General features: G+C 42.5%; 2 protein-coding genes across 2 annotated transcripts in view; one reads left to right on the top strand and one right to left on the bottom strand.

Annotated features, from left to right (window-relative positions):
- Positions 1-223: 223 nt before the first annotated feature.
- On the bottom strand, positions 224-1,688 carry LOC127541250 (malignant T-cell-amplified sequence 1). The gene has a single exon (XM_051966492.1). It carries the CDS (start codon positions 1,419-1,421, stop codon positions 876-878), a length of 546 nt encoding a protein of 181 aa, XP_051822452.1. The 5' UTR covers positions 1,422-1,688; the 3' UTR covers positions 224-875.
- A 5,624-nt stretch (positions 1,689-7,312) lies between these two features.
- The window catches only part of EIF4E (eukaryotic translation initiation factor 4E), a 45,539-nt gene continuing 40,321 nt past the window's right edge, over positions 7,313-12,530 (top strand). Inside the window, exon 1 of the mRNA XM_051966489.1 lies at positions 7,313-9,317. Coding sequence (XP_051822449.1) covers positions 9,300-9,317 — 18 coding nt within the window. The 5' untranslated portion in view covers positions 7,313-9,299. The remainder of the gene's footprint in view (positions 9,318-12,530) is intronic.

The following is a 12,530-nucleotide window of genomic DNA, read 5'->3' as shown; positions in this document are numbered from 1 at the left end:
GCATTGCTACTTAAACACCTATTCTTGTCTTCTCATTAGAATGTAAGCTTCAAGAGGCTAAGGAAAGGTCTTATGGACAACCATATCTTTTTTCAACACTACAGCCCTGCTAACACCCATAACTGATGCTTAACAAAAACCTATATAGGTATGTGAGATATTTTACCAGTATTTCGATGGATCTCTTGCCAATTTCACAACAAGACTATTGACAACATAAAAATACTTGAGAGCAAATTCATATTTTATCAGTAATAATTAAATTCAAAATTCAGATTTGACATCAGAAACATTAACTTTTATCTCTACGGTAAAAAATGAATTACAAGGTAAACAGCTTGTTGCAATAAAAGGAACACTGGATTTAGAGTCAGAGGGCAAGATCTTCACTCTTTCCACGGGCGGAAATAAAACAGCACTTTAAGGTTGGCAAAGCTGCAAAGTTATCCCATTTCATCTTCACAGACAACCCTCTGCTTATCATCCCTGTTGTTCAGATGAAGAAATGGAGGCAGACAGACAAGTGATTTACCCAGGGTCAGTCACACAACTTCCCCATCAAACTGCCACAGAGAGTATTTGTGTAATTCTAGGCAAGGCACATTCTTTCAGAGCCTCACTTTTCTCATATGAAAAAAGTCGTGACCTGTATGATCTGCAACAGCCCCTCATAGCTCTCCTTGATTCTATAACATTTCTTAGCCAACCAGGAAGGATTAAAATACAGGTATTCTTCTGCTGTATTAACAGATCTTATTTATTAATTTTTTAAGCATCTAATTTATTCAATAAAGACATAGAACATTAATTTTTACTTGAGTCACTGGTAAGAGAAGAACGTATAAGGTTCAGGCTAAGTACATCTCCCTGGCAGCTTACTTATACGTCTTCATGTGCCAAAGGCCATCATTTAAATAATGAATATTTTCAATACCAATCCCTTTGTTGACTCTCTCGATGTCTTCCGCAGACATCTTCATGACTCCCACGCAGAGGGCGTGCTGCTTGCCCTCAGCCATGATGGCCACTACCGTGTCCGCGGCCGCGGGGTACAGCTGGGCCCCCGGAGAGGTAAGGCCGGGACACATGATGTTCGCCCCGCTGAGTACGAATTTGATGGCGCCTTTATCTACTCGCTGGTGCGGCAGAATGAAGGGGTATTTGTGTAGCAGCCGCAGAGTCGGGTAGAAGGGGCCCTCCCGCTGTCGGAAGAAGAGCAGCTCCCCGTTGACTGTGAGGATCTCGATGTGCTCATGGCAGCGCACGATCTTGACCGGGTCCTTCTTAGGCATGATCTGGTTGAGCCACGGCTCGATGCCCGGGAACTGATCGAGCAACTGGTTCTTGATGCCTTTGATGACTGACGTCTTCAGCTGGATGCAGTTGGACACGTTTTCTTTTTCGTCAAATTTCTTAAACATGGTCACACGCGGGTCGGATTCTGGTTAAGGAGCGCGGGAGAGGCGGAAAGGCGAGAGTGCCGCCGAGGCCGAGGCACACGGAGATCTAGTCACTCACAGTGGGAAGGTCCACGAGCGATGGCGGTCTCCTCGGTCAGTCTGTCAGGCCGCCCACATTAGGTTATGCCCTCTGCCAGGCCTAGTCTGAGCGGAGATCCGACTACCACGCTCTCCGGCTCGCCAGCCCACCGCTTCCTCAGCCGGCGTGCAGAGACGTGCTTTACGGCTCTGTTCACAGCCAGGACGTACATAAAGAAGTCCTTTACGGCTTTCAGCTCTGCACGCGAGCGTACTGCCGCTGCAGTCCTGCGCTTGCGCATTTTCACTTTCAATCTTTCTGGAGAGCGGCCACCCTAGTCGAGAGATTATGTGAAATGTTTTTAGTTCTCAATTGAAAAAGACAAATCCAAACGAGTTTTTCTTCTTGATGTTAGTAAGCCAGCAAGCATTTATTAGATGTTTGTTTTGGGCCAAACAGTACTTGCTGGAGCTCAATCGGAGAGGCCAACGACTGGACCCAGCAAGCCACGAGGGGGCGGTATGCGAAGAAAGTCCATGAACTGGAAAGGTTTCGTGTAGAAGCGGACTTCCAGTCCCGGAATCCTAAGGAGTGGAAGGAAGGGTGGAGAGGGAAGCCAGGCCGAGTAAAAGCAGGGGAAAAGAGAGGGGGAATCCTATGCAGAAAATACATACAGTGTGGCTGGATTTCAGACTATCAGGGAGGAAAGTCACATAAGCTTGAAAATGCAAGAAGGTGCCTAGTTGAGAAAAACTTTAAATGTCAAATTTTATGTTAATAAGGATTTAATGTATAGATGATGTTATCCCACCTGTACTTTAAGAAAGCCACTTGGGAGAAGCGAGGTGGCGCAGTGGATAGAGCACCAGGCCTGAAATCAGAAGGACGTGAGTTCAAAATTGACCTCAGACACTTAACATGTCTTAGCTTGTGTGGCCCTGGGCAAGTCATTTAACCCCAATTGCCTCAGCCAAAAAGGGAAAAAAAAGCCACTTTGGTACAGATGGATTTAAGTGGAAAGCATCAGAGAGTGCCTATAAGAGTTCAACATACATTCACCTAACAAAGGTTATACACTCAAATCAAATACCAAAGGGAATAATTCAAACATGGAAGATTTTCTTCTATTTTAAAATGACAAAAACCAAGAATAAGGCCAGTATTGAAACCCAAGGCTTCAATCATTAATGGAAACCCTCAAGAAGGAAAATGATCACTCCTTACCAGATTATGAAGAAGAAGAAATCTGGACAGTCTGGCAGGAACCCCAAGGTTCTGGGAAAGCAGATTTCAAAGGATTCAGAGGAAACATAATATTCCATGTAGCAAAATGCTACTACTAGGTAGAATAAGAAATGCTTAAGAATAAAATTCAAAAGATACAAAGGAAATAAATTCCAGAGAAAAAAGAATGGGATATCTCAAGAGACAGGTGGATGCACAGGAAACTCACCAAGCAACTTAAGACTTAAATAAGAAATGTACAAAAGATGGAAACAAGGACAGGTACAGGAGTGTGTAACACTGCCTGGAAAAAATGCTGAAGCTAAAAATGAGCTAGTGAAACTGCTAAGGACGACTCATTTTTTTCCTTTTCTTTTTTTCAAAACTATATTGGAAAAAGAGACTAAAAACAGAACTTTTGCTTAGGATGCATGAAGTGCTAACACATAAGAGGAAGGAGAAATATTCCATTCTGATTTTGTTTTTAGTGCTAGGAAGAATAATGCTTGCACTGGAAATTATAGAAAATGACTTATAAGGAGCTGACCCACAAAATAAGGAGAGTAAGAACTGCATCTTGCACATAAATTCAAAGAACCTGTCCCAAATGAACCACATCCATCTGGCAGATGTGACTAGTGAGCAGTCACTACCAGTGATATATATGAAAGATGAAAAATGGGAAAAGTCCTTCAAAAGTGTAGAAGAGTAAGCATCCCACTTTTCAAAAAGATATATGTAAACTATTGGCTAATGAGCTTGACATCAAATTTCCTGGGAAAATTCTTGAAAGGATCATTAAAGAGATAGTTATCAAATATTTAGAAAGTGATTTATTATGATGGCTTTATCAAGAAAACACTAACCCCATTTCCATACAAGATGAAGTGCTCTTAAATTTTATGTGCAGCTTACCTAGATCTATAGCAAAACTTTTGATAAAACATCTAACATTATTCTTATGGATAAGAGAGAGAAATTTGAAATAAACTATACTACAATGAGAAGAATTAAAAACTGATTGGATGGATGGAAAGAGTACAGCAGAAGGTATCCAGTGAAATACTCCAGGGGTAGTTTTGGTTTTGTGCTGTGTAATTTTATATATATGTGTGTGTGTGTGTGTGTGTGTGTTTATCAATAACTAGAATACATAGGTGGCATTCTATTTAAATTTGGCCTGCAAACTTATGTGATATAATAGTCAATTAAGGAAGGCACAGCTTCCAGGAATAAAGGTACTAGTAGTTCTACTTAACTCAGACATCAACCGTAATATTTTAGTTGGTTCTGGTCATGAAGCAGGAGAGTGTCAAAATGAAGATAGCCAGAATGGTGAAAAATTTATGTTCTTATTATATGAGGGTTAGTTGAAGGAAATGGGGGATTATCTGGCCTGGAAGATTTGAGATATGATAGCTGTTCAAGTATCTGAAGGGCTGTCAAGTAACCAGAGGTATCAAATTTATCATTTGGTTTCAGTCTCAAATCAGGAGCAGTAGGTGAAAATTGGAAAGATGCCAATAAAGACGATGTTAGGAAAGATTTTCTGACAATTAGCTGTCTAAAAGTAGAATGGGTTGTCTCTGAAGGTGACCATCACTGCACATCTTCCAGTAAGGGCTGCATGACTTCCTTCTTGGATATGTTTTAGTGGGGATTCCTTTCATGTTTCTGAAATTCTATGACTTGCTGAATATACTGTAGTATAAGCATGATTAAAGAAAAATGTGTATATTCAAATTGTATTTCCTAGGTTAAAAAGTTTTAAATCAGAGTATATTTCTCTTCAACCTATCTCAAGAAAATTCCTAAGTGTTTGGGCAAATAACTGTCAAAAATAGTTTAGAATTCTAATCTTTTAACATTTTCTTTTAAACTCTTCCTCCTCCAGACTTCTTTTTGTTGAGGTCACCAAAATGTTTGTAATCACTTCAGTCATCCATGACTCTTCTGACTCCTCTGTCACATTCCTTGATTCTGTTCCATCTTTTCACTTAACATGGCCATGAATCTCATTCAGGACTTCAATTCCTGTCTAATGTATTATTACAACAGGCTCCTTTTTGGTCTCCTAGTCAGTCTTCCTCCTTTTCAATATATTCACCCCATAGATAGCGAAAGTAATCTTCCTGCAATCTAATCTGTTTCTTTCCTGCTCTATGATCTTCAATACTTCAGTACAAGAGGCTACTCTAGCTTTTTCTGCTAAGCTATATAACCTCTCTCTCCTCCCTCTCCCCAGCCTTATTTCATGTTACTCTCCCTTTATAAACTCTGCCCAATTCTACTCCAAACTTTATGTCCCAGGTCTGTTCTTAAGCCTTTGGGCAAGTTAGAATAGCATTCCTCCTCCGGTCTGGTATCTTTTGTTATGCAAAAACCTTTTCTGAGACCTCTAATTACTAAGTGTTCTCTCCCAAATCATTCTATTTTTATTTAATTAATGTTGAGTTCTTTGGTATGTGAGTTGGGCTAGAGAGCCAATGAGTACATCTCCCTATAACTCTCAAATGGACTGTCTCTAAATGAATAGATTTTCAAGTGAAGTTAACATTTTGTTTCTTGTCACTGCTTAGGATAATGCATGTGTCATTTGTTAAGTACTTATTTGTTGAATTCAAAGCCACTGGAATGTTCTTAAACCTTAGTCACCACTAATCTAACCTATATCAGAATTTTTAAAAAATCCCTTGTAGAACATATCTGACTGGGGGCCATTCAAATTTTGTTTGCAGTCCTCAGGTTAAGGTGGGGGAAAACAGGAATAATGAATTTTTATCTCCCAAAGCAGTTCTTTACACTTTTGGTTAGCTCTCATTGTCAGAAGTTTTTCTGTATAAAAACCTAACCTTTTTTACAATACCCATGCACTGCTCCCAATTCTCAGAACAAATTTAAACCTTCTATATGATAGTTGCCATATACTATCTTCTCTTTTCCAAGAAGATATTTTTCAAATGATTTTTACTATTTTAAGCTGCCCTTTTTCCAATCCTTCAATAGTTTAATGCAGATACAATGATAAAAGGTGAAAAAAGACTGCCAAGAGATCCTGGGTACAACTCTTAACTCTGCTGGTTATTATTCCCTGTGATGTTAGGAGTCATTTCTCTCTGGTCTTCATTTGTAAAATAAGACTAATTCATCTCCATCTATCTCCCAGCTCTTATGTTTGACCTTATCCTATATCCTTCCTAAAATGTCATACCCAGAATATGCCCTATAGATATCTTAACAAGGCAGAAAACAGTGAGACAATTATCTACTTATTCATGCGTTTTTTGCCATACATCTCTCAAGAATGATTTCACTTCTTGGCTGGGTTATGTCCTGAGTTAAATCCTATTAATTGAATTTCCAGTTAAATATAAATTCCCTAGTTTCCCCTCCCCCTCTCCCTACATGAAGTACTGCTTGATCACACCTCCCTATATATTCTATTTGTATTTTTTTTCTACACATGTTGGACTTCACATTTATTAAGATTCAACCCAGTGTTCTAAGCCCATCCAAGTGTTTTGGAATACTGAATAACAACCAGTCCCAGTTAGTTATCCTTACCATCTGTGGGTCAGCCATTTATTTGACAAACATGCCAACCTGCTGATGAAATCCTTGGGGCATACCACTGAAGATTTCCTCCTAAGATGACATAAAGCCATTAATGCTGACTCCTTGGGTTCAGCCATTAACCAACTATAAATTCTTTGTCATATAGCTTACATCTCTCTTTTTCCCTAAGAATAGCATGCCAAATCCTTTGTTAAAACCTACATAAACTATAGCTACCACACTACCCCATTTTAATAGCTTAATAACCTTGATTAAAAAAAGGAAATGAGCTTAGTTTGGCATGACCTGTTTTTGATGATGCCATGATGACTCTTTGGGGTCACTCCTTCCCCTTCTAGATGAATTTTAAGATGTTTGAAATAAATTAGGAAACTAAGCTAGGCAAATAATCTTAAGATTCCTTTCAGCTTCAACATTCTATCTGGTCTATTATGTTTCTGAAATTGTTCATAACTGTTATATAAGAGGACTCAGTTAAGTAAAAAAGATTTAGTAAGAAATGCAGGATATTCCCTTAGGAAATTTTTGTAAATTACTTTCAAAATAAGCAGTATCTTTAAAGAGCAACGCAGTAGCAGATACAGTCCATCAAATTGTAAACATTTAAGTCAAGGTAACTAGGAATATAACCTTTATGACCTTGGTTTTGTCTGGAGGTGTCAAAAAAGAATTGATAAATCAACATATGTATTTAATAGCCAATCTTTCTGAGATAAGATGCTACTATGGGAACAAAAGAAACAGGTATTGACTGCTTTTTGACAAACTTTATAATCCACTGAAATTACTTTAAATATACTAAAGATGAAACTAAAAATACGTTCAAGAAAATACTCAAATTTAATAAATCCTGCTGTAAAGAGCTTGCTATATATATCTATATCTATATGTAAATACCAGGAAGATGCTGGAGTGACTAGAAACTGATCTTTTTGTCAAGAATTGGTTCCCCTCTTCTCCCCCTCTCCCCCATGGAAAGAGGATCTGGATTCAATAAAGGATGTGATTAACACCAAAGTCTTTGTAAAAAGCTTTATTACATCAACTGTGTTAAATTTTGTGGGCAGTAGAAAATTTCCATTTTTGCTTCAGAATCTTCCTCTGGTTCCTACAATAAAGTCTGGTATTAAGTCTATAGCCTTATGTGTTTTGCAAGAAGATAGTCTGATTCTATCAAAAAGAAAGCATCAGTTAAAATCAAAAGTTACTGCTTTGAACATTTTAAACAAGAATGGTATCTCATACCAACAATAATCTTTTTATTTTCTCACAAACTTTGTGTAATATATCTGTACAAAATCGAAGCTTGATATATTACCTTTGACACTCAAGGTCAATCCATATATTAAAAGATTATGACTTTGGGGCTCATGGAAAGCCCCAATTATGTGTAAGCCAATTCAACTTCCATTATGCACTCAACAATAGGTATATGACACAGCCTTGGACATCAGCTTCAGTAACAGCAGACAGGTATATACTATAGTTTATAATTTTCTGAGACAACATTCTTAAAAGCATGGGAAATAGTGGTGAGGAGGGTTGTTCCTCAAAAGGCCCTCTTGGTAGCACGTTAGATTTCTTTTTCTCTGCCTGTTTTATTAATAAACAGACCATGTGCAATAGCACCAACCTGGAAAATTATAGGTACCGAAAGTTATCAGCCAGGGGGAGGGGATGAAGGATGAGATTAACCTGGGGTTGTGGGCATATTTCAAGTTGCCAACATTCTTTAAAACCTCACAATCTATTTCACTGAAATTAACCTTTTGCGGAAGGTGAACTTACCTGGGGGGAGGGGGAGATTAGGCGTTGAAACCTTTTTTTTTTTTTTTTTTAATTATTAGGGAAATTCATGATTACATAGTCAACAAAAAGAGGGAAAAAAAATCCAACAGGTAGTTTAACAAAGCAGCAGGGGCGAGGCCCCAGGCGCTTTCTCGAGCGGCCGCGGCTGCTTCCTCGGAGGCGGCATTTCTCCGGCCGGGGGCTCCTCACAGCCTGGGACCCGCTGGGACCGGCCGGGCCGCCGCGCGCCCTTGTGAGGTAAGTCATCTTTGGGCCACAGGCGGTGAAAAAGCGGAGGTCCCTGCAAGGCAGTCACTCGCCGAAGGAGCGTGAGTCAAGGTCCGGGGTCATTGTTAGCCAGGCCCCGCCACCCCGGGCCGTCAGTCCGGCGCTGGGTGACCAGGGCCGCCGGGTGCTGCTCCGGGGGGGGGGACTGACCTCAGGCGCCTGACGCGGCCGGACTGCGAGCACCGAGCTACGGGCCTCCGAAGCCCGACTGCCGTCCCCGCTGCTAGAGCCCGCTCAGGGCAGGTCGTCCCCGCCCCCGCGCAGGCATGGCCGGGAGGCGCCGGCGCTAGTCGCGCCCGCCCCGCGCCGCGCCGGCCGCACGTCCCCGCTGCTTCTTTCAGTTCACTAATAAATAAAAAAAGAGAATGAAGGCGGCAGTGAGGACCAGGGTGGCGGGAGGAACGAACGACTCCAAGTGAAGGCGGCCCCAGGGAGCCTTGCAGAGGCGCCCAGCCAATGAGGTTTCTTCCTGTGAGCTGAGCCCACGGGGACGATGGGAAGCCGGGGGAGCCGGGGGCCGGTGGCGCACGGGCAGCTGTGAGGCAGAGGAAGAACGCAAGACGGAGGAAACCCCCTCCCGCAGCAGTCTCATTTTCGCAGCCGGACCGAGCCCCACCCCTGCCTCACCTTCCTAGCCCCACTCACCCGCCCGCAGCGCAGCGCCGCACCGTTTCCGTAGCCACGTGATCAGCCCTTCTCTTCCCAGCCTTCCTCCTCACTGGAGAGGAGGGGAGGGGAGGGAAGGGAGAGAAAAAAAAAAAAAAAAAAGACTCCACTTCCCAGAAGCCCTCGGTTACCCACGCACCCGCCACCTTGCGCAGGCGCTGCCCGGGCCAAACGGACACGTTCGTCACGTGGGGGGCGACCGGCCAATCCGGTTTGAATTTCATTTTTTTACTCTCACCCCCCCTTCAGGAGCGGTTGTCTGATCAGATCGATCTAAGATGGCGACTGTGGAACCGGTGAGTGTTGCCTTCGGCCCCCCCACCCCCTACCGGGTCCCCGCGCCCGGTTCCCCTGGGGCCCGGGAGACTCCGCGGGACGGCGCTCCCAGCGCGCACGCAAATCCTCGCCACCCCCTCCCCCTCTGTCGGGTGCTGACCCCCTGGTGGCGGCGGCGGCTGGGGGCGCCGGGAGGTGGCGGCGGCGGCGGCGGCGTGTAGCGCACACATTCTAGTGGGGGCTGGCGAGACGAGAGGAGAGGTGGGGGAGGGGCGGCGGGGAGGCCGCGGTGGTGGGAGCGCGAGGTGCCCGGATGGGCGGGGGGGGGGAGGGGTACGGCTAGGGCCCGGGTGGGGAAGTTGTGGGACGTGGGGCTGGGGGCCCAAGCTAGGGGGCGGCGGCGGCGAGATCGGGTCTCTAATCGGGGTTGGCGGGCTAGGGACGAGCGCATGAAGCTCGCTTGTGACGGGGGTCGAGATGAAGTGGGAGGTTGGTGGCAGGGCTTCGGGGAAGCCGGCCACTAGCTACTGTCGGGGCTTGCGCTGGGTATCCGCGAGATGTCGGGGGTTGGTGGGGAGGGCGGCGGCACGCGCGGATGGCCTGGACCGCGCCGGCCGCCGGGAGAAGGGGCGGGCGCCAGGACTCGGGGAGCGCGCGAGAGCCGCCGGCCGGGGTTGGCGGCGCGTGGGGCCGAGGACTGGAGTGGGGGGGCGAGGAGGAGGGAGCGGCTCCTAATCGCGTTTCGCGAAACTACCTTTTTGGGGGAAAGGAGAACGTGAGAGCGGGGACTCCCAGTAACACATTATCTTTGCCCCTCAGCGTTGGCCCGGGCTGTCACAGAGGAGCTATAGAGAAGGGGGGGAGGCAGTCGCTGACCCTACTGGGCCTACTTGACGTGCTGCCGGGGCCGGCTTAAGCTTCGGGGTTTCGACTGCCCTCCATTCATTCATCCTTGCCCCCGTTCTGCGCATTGCGCATGCCTTGGGAGGAGTGGGAAGGAGGACGGAATCCTCGATTCCTCGGAGTCCAGATGGATTGGGAAATTTGCCCTTTTGGGCTGGGGAGGGCGGAACTTCTTATAAAACTGGGTCTTTTATTTCTTGCCTGTTCCTATTCAATCTTAGTCCCTCCCTCTTCTCCCAAATCAATTTCAGTCAGGCCCCATTTTAGATTGTGAGAACTAATCTAGGGTAGGAAATAAAATACTGCATTCTTCCCCTACTCTCCCCCACCCCCCCAAGAAAGATTGAAACTTGTGTCACAATGTGGAGCTTGCCATCTGCCCTATTGGCTGAAACCTCTTAAAGCCCCTACGTGGCAGTTTTAAATCCATATAACATCGAGACGCTAAAGCACTTAAGTGATAATTGAACTGAATTATCAGTTTTATAGTAAATAATTTAAAAGCTTAATAATTCCTTCAGAACTTTTTTCCTTTCCAGGTATCAAGTTTCCTCCATGTTGAGGAATACTTGCCTAGTCCCCACCCCAGAGTTGTGTTCTTTCTATAGGGACCATAAATTTCTGTCGTGAAAAATGCTTTTTATCATTGAATATACTGGTTTTCTTGTGATTGAAGAAAACCTCTTATCCAGCCTTTGTACTAACATTACAGTTGCTTTATTTTTTAATACACACGTATATGTAAAATTAAATCATTTTTTTATATGGGAAAACTGGGGTCCAGAGAGGTTAAAAAGATGTCTTCTAATATGTCTGAGCCAAGGTTTTCATTTAGGTACTCAACTACAAATTCAGTGCTTTTCCTGTTGTTATTACTTTATTCTGGACTTTAATAATATTTCCCCCAGGCCTGTATAAAATAGGTTTTTTGAGTAGTATTAATTGCTAAATGACGTTGGTGATTTTTGATCAAGGATTAATGAGTATAATTAGAACTCTTGAGGCTTTACAAAGGAAAAATAGAAGAATTTTACTTCTTCACAAAGCCAAATATTTCAAATATATTTGCATATTCAAATTGGACTTGGTGTAGCATCCATTGTAGAAGATTTTGCATGAAACCAAACTAGTAGCAATAGTTACTTGAGTAAAGTAAGTAACTTTTAAAATAATAATGTAATTCCATGAAGAATTTTTAATATTTAGGAATTTTATTTTGTGCTTTTCAAAGTTAACCTATTGCTTTGGTTATCACACAAAGAGTACTAATTCAGAGAACCATTGTTCAGTATATATTGAGAGTCTAGCACTCTGGAGAAACATTCTGTGACACTGAACAATATCCTTTGGCCTTTTAATAAATTTAATCAATTCTTGAAAGATTCTGTTGCATGTGTACATCTAGATGGTAGTCCTCAGACCCTGGCAAGTAATTGTGTGTATACACATGTATATATGTGTGTGTGTGTGTATGTGCATATATATTAAAACTTGGGTAGTGTAGTATTCAGAATATGTATAAAAATGTATTTAAATTATTTTGTTCCCCATATTTATGGGCTTTTAAATATTTAAAAAGTCACGTGTTTCTAAGTGGAAAAAATACTCTCTGTGCCTCAGTTTTGCATGTTTGTTAAAAGGTATGATTTGCAGGAGAGCCTTTAAGAACTAGAATTCTTAATCTTTTTTCTGTCATTTGGACCTGTTTGACAGTCTGGTGAAATCTATAGGTCCTTTTTGAGAATAGTGTGGTTGATTTTTGTTTTGTCTTGTTTTTTTTAATTTACAGTTGAAGTAAATGCTAAATTTTATTGTTAGTGAAAAGTATTTTTTCCCCAAGTAAGTTTATGGGTCCCTTGAATTGAGCTCCTCCACTAGTTGATCCCCCAAAAGTCGTTTAAAAAAAAAAACTTTAAAAAAATTTTTTTCCCTGTTATTATTTACAGATAAAGGAAGTTGTTGACTCTGGAGAGGAGGAGGAGTGTTTGTTACTTTTAAATTATTACAGGCTTTTTGGATTACTTAATTTTAAAAGAATGTTCACTGTAAAACACCCAATTTTGAGAAAATGCTTAACTGAATAGAACTTTATAAGCAAATTATTTCATTTCTATTTCATTCTATCTGAACTATAATTTGAAAAACTTGCATGTGAAAGACTGATTCAGGTAGCTTGATTGTCTCACAATGGAACATTTATTACCATGACTTCTTTCTACCTGTTCTCTTTTCAAGTAGGCATTTAAAAAGCTGCTATGTATTTGGATTACACCAAATAATGAATCATTTGAATTTTGATACTGCTTTTGTTACATTTAATCTTATGAAAA

The sequence above is a fragment of the Antechinus flavipes genome, chromosome 6 (genome assembly GCF_016432865.1).
Source record: "Antechinus flavipes isolate AdamAnt ecotype Samford, QLD, Australia chromosome 6, AdamAnt_v2, whole genome shotgun sequence".
Classification (NCBI taxonomy): domain Eukaryota; kingdom Metazoa; phylum Chordata; class Mammalia; order Dasyuromorphia; family Dasyuridae; genus Antechinus; species Antechinus flavipes.
Note: the sequence above shows the minus strand (reverse complement) of the source record. Positions and strands in the feature narration are given on the sequence as shown.